Source organism: Papilio machaon, chromosome 26 (assembly GCF_912999745.1).
Source record: "Papilio machaon chromosome 26, ilPapMach1.1, whole genome shotgun sequence".
Classification (NCBI taxonomy): Eukaryota; Metazoa; Arthropoda; class Insecta; order Lepidoptera; family Papilionidae; genus Papilio; species Papilio machaon.
The window spans coordinates 4,348,923-4,371,430 of record NC_060011.1 but is presented as its reverse complement, the minus strand read 5'-3'; the positions used below and the strand labels follow the sequence as shown (position 1 = coordinate 4,371,430).

The following is a 22,508-nucleotide window of genomic DNA, read 5'->3' as shown; positions in this document are numbered from 1 at the left end:
ATGTTTCGCTTTGTCGTTTTATTCTTGATAATAATAAATAAGTGTTTCAAATTTTATATTATGTAAATTGAATTATGAACCAATCGGTGACATTTTGTGGAGGTCCTTCCGGTATATAAATCACGGTAAATAAATTAATCCACAACAGATACATATCAGGGGCGGAACAGTGTCCTGACCGAGCACGACTAAACCGTCCTTTCTCAAAACCACTTATTGTAGGTTTCTGAGATCAAATTTTCCGTTTAAAACATATTATTATCTCTGTTTTGTTAAAGATAATAATGACAATGGTAACGATATGTTTTATACGAAAATTTTGGTAGCAGAAAACCACGGTTTTTCCTCTATTAATTAAAAAGTTACAATCACATTTTATTTCAATAAGTATCAATTAACTTAGAAACAAAAGAGAAACATAAATTTAATATAAATTGGACTACTCAAGTAACGACTATGCGTGTCTCTACACTCTGAGTGTAATTATTTATTTATAAAGTAACGTAACATAGTATATATTATTATATATGACATAGTTTTCCATTAAGTTATCTAGATCAGATATAAGTTAGTGTCAAGTAGTTACGATCTGCGCAACGCAGGGTAAATAACTTGTCAGTAAAGTGCGTTCATAACTCATCCTGTTCAAAACACATCTAATAGTACTCGTATAATATTACGGTCATAGCAAAACATTGACTTAAGAAAAGTACCTAAGATACAATTTTCTTTGATAGGTTTTCTCCTTGATTAGTTGAATATTATTACTCTTTAATGAAACTAGCTGTCGCCCGCGACTCCGTCCGCGCGCAGTTAAAAAAAAAATGGGGGGGGTTATGAAAAATAGATGTTGGCCGATTCTCAGACCTACTGAATATGCTCACAAAATTTCATGAGAATCGGTCAAGCCGTTTCGGAGGAATACGGGAATGAAAACTGTGACACGAGAATTTTATATATTAGATTAAAATAAAGTAAATATGATTGAATGTATAGATGGATGGATGGATATTTGTTAGAAAGTATCTGCAGAACGGTTCAACGAATCTCCATAAAATTTGGCATTGATGTAGAACATAATCTGGAGGAACATATAACCTACTATTTTGTTTATTTCACGCGGACGGAGTCACGTGCGACAGTAGTTTAAATACACAGAGATAAGAAATATGTTATTATTCAAATAAAACAGATATGGTAGATATGCTAATCAAGAGTATGTATTTTTTTTCACTTTACCTTAGCAAGAAAAAATGATGTAAAAATTCATATCGTATTACAAATGTGGAAAAAGATCTTATTGAAAGTCTCAAAGGACATGTGAAAACAGAATATGTTTCATACACTTTCAGGAAAATACCGCAAATTTTTATAAAAGAAAAAAAAGATGAGAATCAATTTTGTAAAGGTTTATTTTGGTAATGGATAGAAGTAGAGTATTTTTTTTTTTTGGTAATGTATTCTATTAATATTCCATTAAAATGGCTATGATTTTTATAACAAAATTTCTGTAATCTATATATATAAAAGAAAGTCGTGTTAGTTACACTATTTATAACTCAAGAACGGTTGAATCAATTTGACTGAAAATTGGTGGGCAGGTAGCTTAGAACCAGGAAACGGACATAGGATAGTTTTTACCCCGTTTTCTATTTTTTATTCCGCGCGGACGGAGTCGCGGGTAAAAGCTAGTCTATCTATATATATAAAAGAAAGTCGTGTTAGTTACACCATTTATAACTCAAGAACGGCTGAATCGATTTGACTGAAAATTGGTGGGCAGGTAGCTTAGAACCAGGAAACGGACATAGGATAGTTTTTACCCCGTTTTCTATTTTTTATTCCGCGCGGACGGAGTCGCGGGTAAAAGCTAGTCTATCTATATATATAAAAGAAAGTCGTGTTAGTTACACCATTTATAACTCAAGAACGGCTGAATCGATTTGACTGAAAATTGGTGGGCAGGTAGCTTAGAACCAGGAAACGGACATAGGATAGTTTTTACCCCGTTTTCTATTTTTTATTCCGCGCGGACGGAGTCGCGGGTAAAAGCTAGTCTATCTATATATATAAAAGAAAGTCGTGTTAGTTACACCATTTATAACTCAAGAACGGCTGAATCGATTTGACTGAAAATTGGTGGGCAGGTAGCTTAGAACCAGGAAACGGACATAGGATAATTTTTACCCCGTTTCCAATTTTTTTTATTCCGCGCGGACGGAGTCGCGGGTAAAAGCTAGTTGTACATAAATAAAGTTAAGAATAAATTTTTATGTCTTAGTGTAAGTGTTAAATATGTTCAGTGCCAAGAAATTCTTACTTAACATACTGACCTTGTTACTTAGACAAACAATTCAACTTAATTCAACTTAAGTAATACTACGATACATAGAATTTTATATTGTTTAACAAAATAAACAGTAAACATAAATTTTATTCTAACACACATTACATTTACTGATTTCGAGATTACATTAAACATCGTCGTTTATAGTTGAGGACGTTTTTTTCCTACCCATTATACATATGCTAAATACATTTAGATTACTTTTTGTGTTAGCAATCGACAATCTTAAGTGGGAAGGTAATTTATTTCTTTGGATAACTTATGACATCAAACAATACGTATCTAGACAGAAATCGAGTTTGTAGCAAACGTGTTCCTTCTATCAGTGTCGGTTGAAATAAATTGAACGAAGAACCAATTTACATAAAGTAATTTGCGGTATGTCACCCGATTGATTACGAAATTGACGTGAAATATTCCTCTATCTCACCCTCACTCAGAGTCGGTTACTTGAGCAGTCCCATAGTCTAGTTTATAAAAAAAGCTAATTGGATCACATTATATGACGAAAATTAATCACAAAATACGTATATTGCAGTAATATACTCTACATTCAAAACAAATGTGTTTAAAAAATTAATAAACAATACCTTACTTTGTTTAATTGAACACTTCATTAAATATTTAATGGTATTTAAATTAAAATGTTTTTAACATTCGAATATAAATAAGAGAAAACCGTTTATAAATACAACAAACTATTCCAGCGGCATGAAAATACACGGCCTTTATAAAATGAGAGAGAAATGTCCATTTATCTTTAGTGAAATTTAAAATTAAATTAAATTGAATTGAATTCAAAAAAATCCTATTAAACTCTTAATAAACTTTAATAAATTGTAAATTCGAGTGTTGAAGTGTAAAGTATCAAACACTTTCGTTCGTTGTAATTAATATTTTAATTGTAAAAAATGAATACCGTTCAAAGTAGTGGCGGAGGTCATGGTGGGAGTATGAAGAAAGATCATAAACACGAGGTAAGTTTAACATGTTATATATTATTAACAGTCACCCGCGACTCCGTCCGCGTGAAATTAAATAAAACATAATAAGTAGTCTATGTGTCCTTTCAGACTATGTTGTACATCTGTGCCGAATTTCATCAAGATCCGTTAAGCCATCACTGATGGATGTTTGTTTGAAGGTATCCTTCAAACAAACATCCATCCATCCATCCATCTAAACATACGAATTTATAATATTAGTAAGATATGTAATATCTGTCCTCTCACTTCTACTGTAGAAAGAACTATTTCAATAATAAGTTACGATGCTAAAATGGCATGACTTTTCATAGTTTTCAGTATATTTTTTTTCATATTTTATGAAAGTAAGCTGAACTTTCACTTAATAATTTCAAAATAAGCCTGAAGGGATTAACCGGAAATCATTAGGCTTGACATTCTAAAGCTTTAGAATCGTCTGCTATGATGAATAGGTTTAATATAGCTTTTCAACTTTTCTTTTTTTTTCTCCCTTATAAGTAAGTCCGCATTTCAAAACCTTTGTATTAAAATAAAACGTATTAAATTTGTTCTTTTACTTGAAATAAAAACTTATTCTTCTAACGAATTGAACCTCATGTCAGTCGGGTTCACTTCGTTAATCGTGTGAATGATTTATGTTGTAAAGTTTTTTTTTTCCTATTATTAATTCAAGAAAATGTTTCGAAAGATTTTAAGTTTTAAAATGGAAAGCTTCTTCTCACATAATCTAATATCCTCCACACTTTCATAAACATTAGACTACGCTTGAATTCTTTATGCTTGCTCGTTAAAAACTTCATCTCGTCTTAAACTTAAAAAAGTTATACTTACTAAGTTTATCTACACAACTTATATGAAAGACGTTATCGATACCTTTTGATTAAATCACTCTAAACTTTTACGGAGGTTTTAAATCGGTTAGGGACAATCGTATTTCGAAAACATTTTACTACATTTATCTTAACCCATACTTTTCTAATGAATAAAGGATACAAAAATAAAGTGCTATGAAAAAATACCTCCTATATTATATAAGGTTACGCATCAGCAACTCATGGCATTCTGCATTTTTAAAAGAGGAGAGCCAGCACAACAAAATCTGTTGCACGAATTGGTCAGCTCGCCTAGTACTTTATCACCCAGAAGACAGGAATGAAATGGAAGCAATTCCATGTTTCGTCATAGGAGTGTGGTGCTGAAGGCTTAATTTTAGTCTTATAAGAAAGGAGGAGGAAGGGAAATGAATTAAAGGAGGTGAGAACGCGTAGAAAGGGGAAATATTATCTTTCTGTGTGTCCCCTCCTACGTCTATAATCTGTAATTGTGGATATTTATGGACAGCGATCGCTTTGCTATTTCAGCGAATTCAGGTAGCCGCTTGTTCGTATATCCAATGGTTTAACAGAGAGTAGAACAGTAGAGCAGCTGTCAAAATTATCTCTCTTGTAAATGTCTTGACTTGGTGATACAGGATGTTTATTTTCTAATTAATTTGTTCCATTTACATTTTTCTTAGACTTTTTTCTTTTCCTCTACCCTATTACTTTTACAAGTAAATAGATAGATAATAAAATCCATTTCTTCTTTAGTTCATATCTTCGTAAGTAAGCTTTGTTCAAAGCGAGTAACAATCGGAACACGTTTAAAACGGACATTTGCAACGATTGTCACACGTTCAAAGCTTTCACACGGCACAGCAAAGACAAATAAGTTGAACTGTTTGCACAAAGTTGTTCACGCCGTGAAATGTCTGTTAACTTAGCACTTACTTCCTGCATTTGATTTGATTTCAAAAGCAACTTACTGTCGCATTTACCGCAGGACTCAGAGACTTCTATCATTTACGACTCTAAGTGCGACTATAAGTGTGGCAGTTTGTTACAACAAGATTACTTAGAGCAACCCTTAGCGTAGATTTATTAAGAGAGGAAGTCTACCGTCAGTAAGTCAATAAGTTCTAAAATTTTAAGACAATATTTTGTTACAGTTATTTTTAGATTCATGAAAGCTAACTGTTAAACATACACAGAGGGAACCACTTAAATGATATATACAACGTTCAAAAACGTAAATCATTACTCTAATAAACATCACAAACAATTTCGGGTACATACAAAATTATTGCCACTGCAAATTGCCTGTCTTTTTGATGTCGTTGTAACCGGAGTACACATTCCAATCTTACTAATATTATAAATACGAATGTTTAGATGGACGGATGGATGGAAGTTTAAAGTTATCTCCTGAACGGCTTAACAGATCCTAAATTCCACTCGGACGGAGTCGCGGGCGACAGCTAGTGTTACATAAATGTCAAAAAAGTAAAAAGGAATTCTTCATCGTCGTCGAATATTTCATATCTTATTTGGTTTCGGTTTTCATATATTTTGTTATTTAATCAAAATCTTTTGAGTCCCTTTCTATAGCGTCCGAAATATTTACAGGGATTTTTGCGCAAGATCCCTTTGGATGGATTTATATGAACTTTAGGGAATTCTTCGACATTCCTTTCAACTGATATTGCTGTTATCACATATCGACCGATGTATTTTGTCAAGTTTTTTCTTTAATAAAGTTATAACACAAAATATGAATGCACTTCAATTCTATAGAAATAAATCCAAAAAAAAACTACCTACATTTAAACTAAAAAAAAAACCTTATCCTTAATATCTGAATTTAAAAGACATTCTGGGGACGAATGCCATTCGAAGGGAACATTATATTACAAAAACAGTTCAGCCGTTTATACTACAGTAGGTTCCAACTGATCAGCTAAACACAATCATGACGAGCATTTCTGTAATCCTGGTAATAAATCTAAACATTTTTTATATATCAAAAGGTGGCAAACGATCGAACCGACACCTGGTTACCGTTAATCAACGGAGAAGGGGACAAAAAGAGGATATTTCCCTTTCTTAAGTGTCACCTCTTCCGCCAAATCCACTTCCCCTTCCCATCCTTTCCTAATAAGAGAAGGATAGGAAGAGAAAGTGGACTAAAACTAGGCACATATGTGAGATAGCTTATCACTATATTGCGTATTTCCCGGCAACTACGAGTATAAAACAGCTTTTATTGCGTTAGTTGGCGACGCTGTAAAATTTTATAACGTTCAACTTATGTTGTTAAACACAGATATAGAATTTCTAGCGTCGCTAATTTTACAATTGGCTTTATAAAAACGAATGTAAACGTCGATGTAGAACATAATGTACTAGTGCTTTCCTCAAGAAGTTATCTTATGTGTACCGTATTACATCGACGCTGGAAAGCATAAACGCTGTAACCCTTGAAATCGCGAATATGTTTTTCACACGTTCATAATTTCAACCATTATCAAACGATAATGATTTTATTATAGGTTAGCACAAACTACACAACATTGCTAAATACCGCATGCTTGTAGGCGTATCAGCTCACGAGTTATGATTTTTTGGGCTCTCATGTAAAGTTCATACTTTCGGGGTTACAGCGTTTACGCTTTCCAGCGTCGACATATTAAAGAAAGAGAGGGATGATAACAAACAAGTTTTCTACAGTGTAAACTCACCGTTAGACTGGCAAATTGAAGCATTATTGCCTTGATACTTCAATAAAAATACCATAAGTTACTTGCTTATGTTTATTTTAATTCCGTTCAATAGAGTTTTATTTTATTCCTAACAAACAAATCCCACCTTTTTCGTTTTATATAGATAAGCTGTAGAAAAAACAGCAGTACACAAAGTCGGAAATGCCCAATCAGAATTTATTACAATAGAATCTGCAAAACGAAAAACCATTTTGAATAAAATTTACAAAATAACGGAAACATTTTTACTATGCTAGTTTCACACGAGGTAGAAGGAAGGCAGAGCAGTAGACAGTGCAGTACTAATATTGTTATTACTAGTACTCGTTCGACAGTAACCATAGAATTCCAATGCTGAGACACATGTATTAATAAAAAACAGACACAAAGATATATATTATAACAATTGTCACTGCAGTGGTCTAATGTAAGTTTTCATTCTATTGCTCTGCTTCACAGTTCCGCCGTCGTGTGAAACTAGCATTACAAACGATCTAGTCAGATTGTATCGGATGTGAACAAAGGCTGGAAATATTTTTGCATAAATCAATTTATTGCGAGTCACGCTATAGTAAAGTTAAGCTGGTTTTTGTTATCAGAATTTATTTTTCAAAGTAATCTATGTACAGAATGATTTGATGCTTGTTCGGGGATTAAAATTAATATATTTTTTTAATAAATAAATAATTTATTAAAGTACACAATGAGAACGCAGTAAGTAATGAAAAAATATATTCATCATCATCATCATCAGCTCACTATACGTCCCCACTGAGAGGCTCGGAGCCTACCATAAGTTTCGGGTGACTAGGCCATAGTCACCCACGCTAGTCTAGTGCGGGTTGACTTCACACATATCATTGAATTTCTTCTCAGATGTGCAAGTTGCATTACGATGTTTTCCTTCATCGTAATAACGTCGGATAAATGTGTATATGTAAATCAAAAACAAATTGGTACATGGTGGGAATTGTTCTTGCAGATTGCATGTCAAGAGCTTAATTACGGAGCCACGGTCGTACTATATAAAATATATTTATAAAAGTACACCAAAAAGTACATAATTTATATATCATTAATAATAGCCAGTAATAACAACAAATATAAAACTGATTATTTATCCAAATTATAAATAAGAGAATAACTAAAAAGATGCCAATGATATAAGTAAATGAAAATGAAAATGAAAAATAATTTATTGCAATCCAAAAAATTAAGTTTAAGTTTACATTGAACAGTTAAGCTAAGAAACTTTATGGATACAAAAGGGTTGCTTTATAAGTATTGATCAGTACCCTCGCACTAGGCGTAGCCTGTACAATACAATTTATTTCCTATTATTGAATTAAATTTTTTGTTGTATAGTCGTAAAAATTAATAATTATATCACATCAATTTATATTAGTACTAGTTTCGCCCGCGATTCTGTACGCGCGGCATAAAAAAAAACTTAATAAGTAGCCTATGTGTTCTTCCAGACTATGTTCTACATTTGTGCCAAATTCCATTAAGATCCGTTGAGCAGTTCTGGATACCTTCAAACAAACATCCATCCATCCATCCACCTAACTAAACTTTCGCATTTACTCTAATATTAGTAAGATTTTAATTAATCAAAAACACTAAAGAACAGAACTCGTCTCGTTTATGTCTTTTATTCTGAAAATAAATATTCTTTGAGAGAGAATCCTTTCGAAACTTTTAAGATTATCGAACTTGAAAATGACGCTATAACTAAGTAGCGTACCGTCCGTTTCTAGAACGTTTCAAGCTATTTGCATAATCCGATTTGTAATTAATGTCGTAGCAGTGCTACGGATTTTTTGCCTACGGCGTAGGCGTTTATTCGATTAGCAGTATGTATAAGCATTATGTTCTACGAAATCTTATTTAACATTCTGAAGCTTAGTTTATGCAAATATATATAAATATATAATATATATATATATATATATATATATATATATATATATATATATATATATATATATATATATATATATAATATGTCCTTTTAGTATTTCTAATTTTTTTTTTAGTGAAACCACTGACACTAAATGAAAAGCGAGTCCTTAGTATTAATCATTACAAATATCTAGTAAAGGACTTTAAAAAAGTTTTCATTTGTTATTTTATATTATTACATTACAACCCCCTTGAGCGAAATCATTTAAAAAGTAATTAAAAAGTGAGATTCTTACAGTTTCTAACGGGTAAGTGTCCGAGCTAAGATTAAATTCGTTAAAGCTTTACCAGTTTTCTTATCGGCGTTAACGGAGTAAATATCGACTATGATATTTTAACTTTATCTAATGATAATCTTCAATCTTCAAATAAAAACTTATCTTCGTTTGTAATATATAAAAGAAGCAACTTAAAACGTTTTTATCTAAATTAAAAAGTAAATAATAAAATCAATAATCTTTCTACAATCTCTCAAATATTTTACCCAACAACAATATTTGTTGGGTACACGAGTAGGCCGCCTCGCCTGGTGAAATACCACGACCACACAGAAGACAGGCGACAAGTGGAATCTATTCCGTGTTTCGTCTGATGGGTGTGGTCCCGGAGGTCTAATTTTAGTCCTCTTTCACTTCCCACCATTTTCTTATTAGGAAGGAAACAATGGATGGGAAGGGGAAGTGGACTTGGCGGAAGTAGGGCATAGGAAGGAGAAATCCTCTTTCTTTGCGTCCCCTTCTTCGTTGATTAAAGGTAGGCAACGCTTCTGCATTTGCGGATGTCTATGGACAACGGTCGCCTCGCTACTTCGGCGAATTCAGGTGACCGTTTGCTCGTTTGCCAGCTATTGATAAGAAATCCTGCAGTGGGCCAGTGAGGTTGACTATAGGCTAGTCATTGTAGGCTTTCAGCACCGAGACACATACAAGCTGACAACTGACAAAGTCAACGCTGCGCTGTATAATAAATTCATAAAAGATATTCAGTGGTAATTACTATAAGACAGACAGGCGAAGTATTAAAAATTGGTTTATCGTTACAAACGCAAATATATCATGTGTACGAAATATATATTTTTTTCGATATACGTACAGACATTTCAATTTTATTAATATGTATAAATATAGTAATTTATATAACTTACATGGTATAAGGTCATAATTTACGGTATTTTTCGTCACCTTTTTGTTTTAACCGACGTCTTCAGTGTTTTACTTTGTTTACTGGCAAATTTAAGGTGGTTATTCAAATTAAGCTATTAAACTAAGCCTTTTATTGTTTTCTTTTAAATACACCCAAGAATATCTAGCCTTAAATAGACATAAGGCAAGCGTAGTGGACGGATATGTGAAATGTCTTTGTGGTGCCAAGTGTATAGTGTTGTAAAGTATCATTCTGAGTTGGAATGTTGACAACTCCGCAAGTCATAGGCGATGAGAGAGAAGCGATATAATATTCCTTTTATACTGAGAGAATTGTCCATTATTTATTTAAATATTCATTAATACTTTATTCATTACAAAACAAAGAGACGCTATAAAAACTACTTTAAGTATCACTTCGATAGTTTTTTTTAAAAATAGAATCTTACTGTAATATTATAAATGCGAATTTTTAGATGTATGGATGGATGGATGTTTGTTTGAAGGTATCTCCGGAACGGCTCTACGGATCTTGATGAAATTTGGCACAGATGTATAACATAGTCTGGAAGAAAACGTAGGCTACTTATTAAGTTGTTTCATAATTCCGCGCGGACGGAGTCGCGGGCGACTGCTTGTTTTTGAATAAAATGGAAATATAAAGTGATCGACAACGACGCAGGTGTAAATATGCGAAGTAATTAACATTTTAATATTGATTTTAAAATATTATAGGATTCCTTTAAAATTATAATGAGTTATTTATTTACTACTAGCTTTTACCCGCGACTCCGTCCGCGCGGAATAAAAAATAGAAAACGGGGTAAAAATTATCCTATGTCCTTTTCCTGGTTCTAAGCTACCTGCCCACCAATTTTCAGTCAAATCGATTCAGCCGTTCTTGAGTTATAAATGGTGTAACTAACACAACTTTCTTTTATATATATAGATAGATAGATTTAAAATTATAACACTTTAGAACGGAATACGAATCGAATGACACCTTGTTATAAATATTTTAGTTGTTTAGGCTACAGAAGTACATAAGCGAATTGTTGTATATAACTCGTCATATAAAAAAATATACAGATACTCGCGTAGCATGTTGCCCTTTTGTTATTTGGCCAATAAACACATACTATTAAATAAAAAAAATAAAGCTTGTGTTCGTGATAAATATGAAATCGCTACCGCTTTTGAATTAAACTAGTGTAGGACCATCATTAGTTTGAATGGCGTAGACAGGTCAAGTCGTGAGTTTTAAAATAGCCAAGCTTTGTGGCTGTGAAATTTTAAGAAAACTCACTGTTCTAATATTTAAAACATAGCTTTGTTTTCTCCGAATTTAGTAATAACTACCGGCTTTATATATTGTGTTATTTAAAAAAAGATAAGAATATGTTTTAGTACATGAGCTTCGGCGGTGGATATTTACGGTTAGTCACCCAAGTTCACAAAATACCAAGTGACCAAGAGTAAATATCAATGAAGCAACTCACAATTTATAGGCAAATTTTAACATACTTCGTCCGATTAGAATTAAATAAAATTTAGTATCAGATATATGGATAAGATAAAATATCTGACTCCTCCTAAAGACCAAGGTAATTTTAACATTACTTACTAGAAAACTTTGACTCCGTTCAAATTTTATAAGTAATAATTATAGTCGATATAATTAGAGTACGTACATCGTGCACGGTATAAGCCTTATTTTTCAGACTTATTTTTAAGTTCAAATTTAACAACTGAAAAGTTATAGCTGTCAGCATATTTCACTGCTCTATTATCCGACGGTACATTATAAGACCCTTGCTACACAAAGAAACGTAAATCTTCGAAATTAAAATTGCGTTGCGAGTATCTAGCTGCGCGCGGATACACGCAACTTTGGATCGTCAACGCGTGTTACTGTTTTATTAGTACATTGTTAATATGAATTCACAATATATCAACTGTTTAAATTTGCTCCGACATTTTGAAAATCGCAGCGACATTTTTCACAACGATTGAGATCAAAATGTCGGCGACGCGTGCCTGTGTATAAAACTTTGACATTGTATTGCGTAAGTCGCTTAGCGATCAAAGATTTCCGTAGCCGATTCAACATTGTGTGTACAGATCGTACGCAACGCGATTCTCCTGACGCGACCACACAGCATTAGTTTAGACAACTTACGTTTTATTGTGTTCGAAGTGCCGAAATTGGCATCGCTGACTCTAAAATAGGATCCAAAAATTATTACATTTCGTTACATCTTACTTTTCATATGATGGATGGATGGATGTTTGTTTCTCCGAAACGGCTTAACGGATCTTGATGAAATTTGGGTTACATGTAGAGCATAGTCTGGAAGAACACATAGGCTACTTATTAAGGTTTTTTTTTAATTCCGCGCGGACGGAGTCGCGGACGATAGCTAGAACATAAATAAAAACTCAAAGCTCATAAAGGGAATGTTTCATTATTGCATAATAAATGTTTCTCTTTTAATTTAAAGGCTCAGTAACAATATGTAAATGTTTTACGTGGTTGGAATTTTTAGTTTCATTACGGTACCCCTGATTATGGCACGTCACGCGAACTTTGTATACGTCAAAATAACCTTCTTGTATTTCAATGTGCAAATTTAAATGTTAATTATTTTGTATTTTTCTTTTATTCCAGGTAAGTGTGATTTGATACATACCTAAATGAAAATTTGCGGGGTAAGTATTTATAATGTTTCGATTTAAGAACTACTCAACAAACCAAGGTTATTGTCGAAGGCAAAGAGGCAAGGAAAAGAGTATAAAAATGATTTACGTAATATACAATAAGAAATCTATGTGTTCTTCCAGGCTATTGTTTACATCAGTTCTAAATTTCATCAAGATCAATTGAGTTGTTCTGGAAATACCTTTTAACAATCATCTATTTAAACTTTCGCATTTATAACATTAGTTATATTATTAGAGTTGGGCCATTTTACTAGACCATATTTGACACTTCATAAAAATCCAACAACATAACCTTGTAAAGACGGGTATAAATTAATAGACTTTTTTATAATTAGAACTGTACAATTGCTTACGTTTTTTTTAAATATTACATATTTATTGTTATCATGTCAATCGAACGTCATTACAATGTAACGTCATTGAACTCTTTTACTTGTAAGAATGTTACAAAAATAATGGCACGAACACATGTATATTGCATAACAACTGAATTCGAGTCACATATGTTTGAATTTAGAATCGATTCATTCGTTTTAATCGATGTTTATAAGCATCTCACCTCACTAAAAAACTAAAATTGATAGATATCAAGTGTGCACTATTAAATTAGCCCACCTTTAACCATCGGCAATTTTATTTATTACATCAAATCTTCTCCAAAGAACCTTTTAGTTATTTGTGAGGACCAAACGCCTTAAGCATTTTACGAGTATCGTGTTTTTGTTATCTCTTTGTTCTTTAAATTAATAACAAAGTACCAGGCTAACAGAGAATAATAGGTAATCTATTATTTGAAATTCAATGAAAGTAGGTAATTTATTGAGAGCGTATATAACAGTTTTATGATCATTTGATAGCTATATTTTATGCTTGAATTAATTTTTGATATATCGTTTCAATTCACGTTCAGTATCTCGTCATATCTACCTCTATTAATAAAGTTTTATTTACATACTAATTCGAATAAATACGCATTTTACATTTTTATTACTAGCACGTCTACTACATACGGCTGGAATCTATCCTTATGTAGTAGACGTGCCGCGCGTTCGGACGAAAAAGTTTGAATCATCGTTCCTTGTGCGTACTGCTAAGGATTGGAATAAGTTGCCGGCGTCAGTTTTTCTGTCCAAGTACGATATGGGGGTCTTCAAGAGTAGAGTGAATAGGCATCTACAAAGCTAGCGCGTACCATCTTTAGACCACATCATCACATCATCGGGTGGGACCCTGGTCAAGCGCTAACTTTTTCAATATATAAAAAAGTTCCCCATGACGTCTTCCGCACGGATTTAAAAAAAATCTAGTAATAAATATAGTCTATGTCACCCAGAGATAGTGCAACTTAACCATAAGTTTTTAGTTTATGAGAAAAACAAATCGTTCTACAAGTGTAATTAAAATCGAATAACAAATGCCCTTTCAGACTGTGCTGATTAATTTTTGGCATCAACATCGAATCCAAATTATCTTAAAGTGGATGAACTTAGTTTTGGTTATAAAACTTGATACGATCTCAGATGGTTAAACGTAGAAGATGTCTTAATTTCTGTCATCGCATTATGTATTCTACAACGTGATATATATTATTTTTTATTATTTTCCTAGATAAAACACTATATACTCACTTGGGAAATTTTGCTCAGAAATCTGGTTTCTCAGTCTGTTATTTTATACCCTAGATATTTGCTGAAAGGATAATGTTTTAACGTTAAAATATAAAGAGGCAGTTTTATGGCATAGAGCCGTTCACATTAACTGTGAACGTTAACGCGAAATATTTTTAAGTAACTGTGCAGTAATTTTAAACTGCATCATGGTGACCTTTAAAAATACTAAAATAGTCAATATCGTCATTTTATAATATAAAGGGGTTAATAAATATCGCAGGGTAAATGTAAAAAAAATTGAAAGTTTCCTAATAATGTCTCTAGCTTATCCATAGCTTTTTAATAAATGTTAAATTCTAAATTATTTATACGGCAATAATCTTTAAAGTCAAACAGAGATTTAAAGAAAAAACGCTGATAAAGTGAACGTGTATAATATTTGTTTTAATACTAGCTGTCGCCCACAACACTGTCCGTGCGTAAATAAAAAAAATAATTAGTGGCCTATGTTTTCTTCCAGACTAAGTTCTATATCTATGCCAAATCTCAGAGATCCATGCAGCCGTTCTTAAGATACCTTCAAAGAAACATCCATCCATCCATATAAACATTGGCATCTATCTATATATACAAAAGAAAGTCGTGTTAGTTACACTATTTATAACTCAAGATCGGTGGAACTGATTTAGCTGAAACTTGATAGGGAGGTAGCTTAGAACTAGGAGTCGGACATAGGAAGGATTTTTTATCATGTGTTTTTTTTTATTTCGCGCAGACGGAGTCGTGGGTAAAAGCTAGTTTATAATATTAGTAAGATTTGTAGTATTTAATCATAATTATTTTTTTATTAAATCGTGTCGGAACATTATATTCGTATAAGCAATAATTTCACATCGCGAATTACGCGTCTTATTTAATAGTGCTTCATAAATCATTTCCAATAAACACGAGAAACAATCCAAATAAAATACCCTGTTAAGTACGTTGGAGATTGATTAGTTGTTATCGTTTATAGACATGTTCATTTCAGGCGCCGATGAATTATTGTTCTATGTCAAATAGTGTGAGCGAAAGAAATCATTTTTTTTTCGCGTAACACAGCAAGTATCTAGTCCTTTTTTCCACTCCTAATACCACTTTATCGACAACTAGCTTTTGCCCGCGACTCCGTCCGCGCGGAATAAAAAATAGAAAACGGGGTAAAAATTATCCTATGTCCGTTTCCTGGTTCTAAGCTACCTGCTCACCAATTTTCAGTCAAATCGATTCAGCCGTTCTTTAGTTATAAATGGTGTAACTAACACGACTTTCTTTTATATATATAGATATGAAAAGAACTTTCGAAATAAAACTTTTTAGACAACGTTTTGATCGCACTCAATCAAGCGTGACATTTCGTTACATGAGAGAGACGAAAGATATGCAAATAGAATAAAGGAGAGCGATAATCGAGTTGAGGAAACATGATTACGGTTTTAAATTGAATCAATTAAATGACATATTAATTACTTAAAAATCTACTTAAGTATAATTTTTTTTAAATTATAAGGTTTAAGTTCTATAAATACTTAATATAGGATGATATAATAGGATGCAGAACTCCCGCAGGCACGCACGGGAACCAAATCGAGTTATTCAAATTTTCCGCACAAAGCTAGCGAATTGAGATGCAGCGAAAACTTTTAATGGTATAATAAAATTTTTAAATTAGAATAGAAATAAAATATCTAGATTAGAACTGCAAGGAGAACGATTTTTATGTCCGAAGCGTGAGTGAAATTTTACGCGAAATAAGTTTGCAAAATATAGAGTTAAAAAATACGAAAGAAAGGACATATTTTATATTTTAAATGTTAACAATTTTTTTAATTTCAACTGAACTCTGATAATCAAAAATGTAAGAATCATTAACAATGTAAACACTCTAAGCTTAAAAAATTCCTTGTTCATATCTGTAATGTGTTCTCAATTTTTTACTTTGATTTAACGTATTTGATACTATTTAATTTCAGTTTATACGACACATATATTTATTATTTATGTATATATTTTTTATCACTACGTTTAGGACTTCATGAAAAATACGATTTAGGCATTACGTTACTGGCGGTGAAATAAAATTTTAGTGCTCAAAAAGTCGACTTCGAGTGGATAAATAGCTTGGGTTCTGAACGTTAATACCGCTGTTAACGTGTTTTATCTAACGGCTACTGTTATTGTACATTTTAAACGTGTTAATGGCTTTAAAATACAAATCTGTGGCGAAATTTTAGCCGCAGTGTACAGTTGCGTCCATTAAAATTAAGCCATTTTTTGTTATACTATAAGTTGAAATTTGGCATAGTGACAGCTTGATGTACGATATTTGATTCTAAGCGAGAAGTGAATGTAATTCTTTAATGTACACGATTGTACCTTAGTAATCTTACTTCTTACTAATATAAATGCGTTGTAAATGTTTGTTGGAAGGTATCTCCGGGACCGCTAAACGGATTTTGATAACATTTTGCACAGATGTAGAACATAGTCTGAAATAACACATAGGCTACGTGATAATTTTTCTTTTTTGCTATTCCGCGTAACAGCTAGTGTTATTATAAAAGATTCTATATTCGAAAGGTTCTTTCAAAACATCATATAAGCGATTAAACTTTCCGTCAAACTTTACGTGTTTGTCAAAACATGTTTAACATTACGTGATGTCTGATGGATCTTTGTAGTGTTTATTATGTGTTTTTGCACGTATCAAAATAAACTTCGCAAATATTATGTTGAATTAACAATGATAACGAACGTATCAAATTCGAATGCGAGTCCCATTTGTATCGATTAAACACGCATTGAATTGAATTTATTTAACGTGCAATTACAAAATTCGCGTAGCATATTAAAGTAGATTGGTCAGATAAAGCCTTTTAATAATCGGATGTTTTATTATTTTATTGCACGCTATTGTCAATTTAACTATAAATGCAGAGAAGCGTCCTTTAACATTTTATTGAACTAAGTTTGCCTCACGGTTTTCGCTTGGCAATATTTTGTTCCTGTTGTTTTTACTGTACTATTATTTATATAATTTCTACTAACTGTGGACCGCGACTCTGTCCGCGTTGTATTAAAAAAGCTAAATAATTAGCCTATGTGTTCTTCCAGACTATGTTTAACATCTGTGCCAAATTTCATCTGCATTCGTTCTGCCTTTCCGGAGATATCTTCAAACATCCATCCATCCATCTAAACATTCGCATTTATAATATTAGTAAGAAGTAAGATATAAGACAGACACAGTATGACAATTATTTTATGACACTTTGTGTTTTACAGGGGGGCGCTATTGAGCTATCATTATTTAGTTTTACTTACAATCACCGGGTCAGATAATTATGTCAGAGCATAGCGCGATGCTATATTTTCAGACAGTTGAATTTATTAGTACAATAGATGGCGCGATATTCACAAATGTCGTGCAAATTTGTGTATAATTCTAGAGCTATGCCGCATTATTTGAATATTGTTACATATGTATAGTGAAAATGGAATGAAACAAAATTTTTAATCTTACTTATATTATAAATGCGAATGTTTGTTTGAAAGTATCTCCGGAACGGCTCAATGTATCTTGATGAAATTTGGCTCAGATGTAGAACATAGACTGGGCTACTTATCACGTATTTTTTATTTCCACGCGGACGGAATCGCGGGCGATAGCTAGTTAAGTTATAAATAAATACATCAATTATTTTTTGTAGATTTATATATAGTTTAAAAGATTTAGTATATCTATTTATTAAATGTGATGATGTTATTTAAGAAGTTATGTCACGTGCACAATCAAAAAATTACAAGATTTGACAATAATTTTATCAAGTAAAAAGCCAAAATTAACCAGTTTTACACAAAGTCATTTTATAAATCACTAGCTTTTACCCGCGACTCCGTCCGCGCGGAATAAGAAATAGAAAACGGGGTAAAAATTATCCTATGTCCGTTTCCTGGTTCTAAGCTACCTGCCCACCAATTTTCAGTCAAATCGATTCAGCGGTTTTTGAGTTATAAATAGTGTAACTAACACGACTTTCTTTTATATTTTACTAGCTTTTACCCGCGACTCCGTCCGCGCGGAATAAAAAAAAAATAGAAAACGGGGTAAAAATGATCCTATGTCCGTTTCCTGGTTCTAAGCTACCAGCCCTTCAATTTTCAGTTAAATCGATTCAGCCGTTCTTGAGTTATAAATAGTGTAACTAACACGACTTTCTTTTATATATATAGATAGATTAGTTCTTATTACAAAATACGCGTGACCTAGGTGGTAATATCATCCTCTCTAGAGATCCATTAGCGTTGCTAATATTGTACGTTTAGCCGTGGGCGCAGTTGCCGCTTCGCAACTAACACTCAATTAGTTTTGTTAGCATGTGGAATACATAGTACATTCTATCACTTTAATTAATGTATGTTTGTGTATTTGTACAGTAACTTTAAATTACTAGATTTAAAGAATATCTAGTAACAAATTTTGTTTTTTAAATTTTATCAAAAACATGTCATGTCAAACGCCTTGTATATCCAAAAAAAAACATACTAATATTACAAATGCGAATGTTTAGATGGACGGTTGGATGGATGTTTGTTTGAAGGTATATCCGAAACTAATCTTGATGAAATGTGGCACAGACGTAGAGTAGACATAGTCTGAACACATAGCTACTCATTACGTTTTTTGAATTCCGCGCAGACGGATTCGCGGGCGACAAGTAACTAAGAACTAAACAGGGAAAACAGTTCACGATCTATTATTGTGACATACCATTAACATAAAAGAATTTTGGTGCTCTAGTATGACCCTTGAGACAGATATCGGTACTGACATAATTAGCTCACTAAACGTCCCCACTGAGGGGCTCGGAGCCTACCCTAAGTTAGGAGTGACTAAGCCATAGTTAACCACTCTAGCCCAGTATGGATTGACTTCACACATATCATTTTCTTCTCAAATATTAGGTCCTTACATATGAAATTGGCGTTTTGTATGGGAGGAACAAAAAGTCGAATATTTTTTAATATAATATATTTAATTAATCAAAGTATGGACCATTATTTTCTATGCACTTTTGCCATCTCATAGGTAGTTCATTGATCCCTTTACTAAAAAAACCAGTCGGACGGGAATCAATAAAATCTTTGAAGGCGTTTTGGACTGCCCCATCGGAGTTGAATTTTTTCCCTTGCAAGAAGTTATCCAAATTTCGAAAAAAATGGTAATCTGTTGGAGCAAGGTCCGGGGAGTACGGAGGATGTCTTAAGACTTTCCAATTGAAGCTCCTCTAATTTAGTAGCCGTCTGTTGCGCAGTGTGTTGTCTAGCGTTGTCGTGAAGCAGCAGTGGCGTGGAGCGATTGACCAGCCTAGGTTGTTTAGCCGCTAGCTTTTCCATCATGGTTTGCAATTGCTGACAATAGACATCAGCCGTAATAGTCTGGCCAGATTTGAGAAAACTATAATGAACAATACCGGCACTAGTCCACCAAACGCTTACAAGTAACTTTTTTGGGGTTAATTTTCGCTTGGGGCAGGATTTGGCTGGCTGGCCAGGATCCAACCATTGCGCTGAGCGCTTCCGATTATCGTAAAGAACCCATTTTTCATCACAGGTAATGATTCGGTTTAAAATACCTTCATTATTGTGCCGGTTTAGTAATGTAACGCAACAGTCGACGCGCGTTTGCCGGTTTGCTTCAGTCAATTCGTGAGGTACCCACCTTTCAAGCTTTTTAATCTTCCCAATTTGCTTCAAGTGAATTAAAACAGTTTTATCACTAACATCGCAGCCTGCAGCTAACTCGGACGTGGTTTGCGATGGATCCGCTTCCACAATAGCCTTCAACTCTTCATTATCAACTTGAGTCTCAGGCCGTCCACGGGGCTCGTTCTGCAGATCGAAATTTCCAGAACGAAAACGTTGGAACCAAAAACGAACTGTGTTTTCTTTTGCAACACGACCGCCATACACATCATTCACCCTTCGAGTCGTTTCCGCAGCACTAGTGCCACGGCGGAACTCGTACTCGTAAATAATGCGATATTTTAAGTTCTCCATTTTGTAAAATGAGTGACGCAAACAGAAAAAAACAGAAGAAAAAAACAAATGAATGACGGTCATCGAACCACAAATACATGAGTCTATAGCTGTACAAATTTGAATTTGGAATTCCTTACCAAAGAGGAGAAATTCGTGAATAAAGTGGCCAGTACGAAAAACGCCAATTTCATATGTAAGGACCTAATATGTACAGGTTGCATTATGTTTTCCTTCGGTATTAGTTGAGATTATTTATAATTTAAATATTTAAATAAAAGTACACTTAATGTCCGCTCTAAGATTATAATTCTATTTTAAAGTCTGTGAAATCTGCATACATTTATACCTATGAAGTTATTATGAAATAAATAGAGGACAAATTAGCTAAGGCGATTACCAGCCATTTATCAACCTTTTGACAGGTTAATTATATGTTGGCTTATATAAATTTTAACATAAATTAACGACTAAAATAATATTGAGTGGCTCTTGATAGTTTTCATTTGACTTAAATAAAGTATTTTTAAAACTTAAAGATTATAAAAAAATGCTTTACCTTTTTTTTTTCTAACCAATAAATCTGAACGTATACGAAACAGATAAACGTTTTCGTATTAAAACGTCGCAGTTTACACGCAATGCAGAAGTATCTGTCTTCCAAAGCCCTTTGAAATTTATTCAGTATAATTTATATTCCGCTTTTTAAAAATACAAGTCATTCACGTTTTGGGACTAACTTTACCCCACTTATGTTATAAACTGACTTGACAATTTTGAGCATTACAGCTACTTAGAAGTAGTACTTGAGACGCTGCTCAATTTAAAGCATTCATAACTTTATAAGCCAAGAGCCTGTAAACGCCAGAATTACGTCATTTTAACAAAGATGCCGACTTCAAAAAGAAGGAGGTTATCAATACGACTATATTTTTTTTATGTATGTTACCGCGAAACTCCGCCCCTGGTGGTCCGATTTTGATAGAAATTATTTTAATCGAAAGGAAGTGCTTGCAGATGGGTCCCATTTTTTAGATTTTTTTTTGTATTCTAGTCTGTGATAACGGAAAAGGCCAATTTGATAAGCAACATTTTTTTTTATCTTACACAAACTTAATTCTTAATCCGTTCGTACACAAGTAAATGTAAATCTTCGAAACCCGGCGACTTTTTTTTAGGCACGGGTCGCCGAAATTTTGCTCTTTAGTCTCCAATCACAGTCGCTCACAACCTTTGGCGTCGTGAGACAAGACGCTGCGATTTTCAAGATAACGGAGAAACTCTATATTTTTGACATATAGTCTCTGTCTGTACCCAATAGACAATAAGCGTTGATGATTCAACGTTGTGTTTACAAAGCGCGCAACGTGATACTCGCGACGCAAGAGTAAAATAATAGTTTCAAAGATTTTATTTTATATATTATCATAAGGTGTCAAACAAGCAAACGGTCTGAATACGCCTAAATAGCAAAGCGACCGCTTCCCATAGACATCCGCAATCGCAGATGTGTTATCGACTTTTAATTGACAGAAGAGGGAACGCACAGAAAGTGGATATATCCTCTTAATATGCGTCACCTCCTCCGTCAAATCCATTTCCCCTTCTCATTCTTTCTTTTAAGAAAAGGGTGTAACGGAAACGTGGACTAAAATCAGGCCTCCGGCACGCACGCAATTACGCTGCCTTTTAGTACGAAGGGACCAAAGGAAAGGATTTGAATAAAATTCTGTGCAATTTAAAAACCATCAAAAATAGAATAAATCGTCTGTTATTAAACTAATGCGTATGGTACGACTATATAAATACTTAATAATACAAGAAATCGTGGTCAAGCGCTGTTATTTCATCAAAGGGTGTATAAAAGTCCATGTTAATATTACAAATTACAGTCGTAACTTTATGTGTTCCGCTCGCCATTTTTCTTTGTCATACGTGTTGACATATTGCCCAGAGCTTACACAATGATGTATGTGCATGTCAAATACTTCCATATTCCATTAAAATACTGCATTTATATAAAACTAGCTGTCGCCCGCGACTCCATCAGCGCGGATTTAAAAAAAAACTTAATAAGTAGCA

General features: G+C 33.2%; 1 protein-coding gene across 1 annotated transcript in view; it reads left to right on the top strand.

The window, feature by feature from the left end:
- The first annotated feature begins 3,280 nt into the window (after positions 1-3,280).
- The window catches only part of LOC106708188 (inactive dipeptidyl peptidase 10), a 150,173-nt gene continuing 130,945 nt past the window's right edge, over positions 3,281-22,508 (top strand). The window contains exon 1 of the mRNA XM_045684523.1: positions 3,281-3,324. Within this exon, the coding sequence (XP_045540479.1) occupies positions 3,301-3,324 (24 nt within the window). The 5' untranslated portion in view covers positions 3,281-3,300. The remainder of the gene's footprint in view (positions 3,325-22,508) is intronic.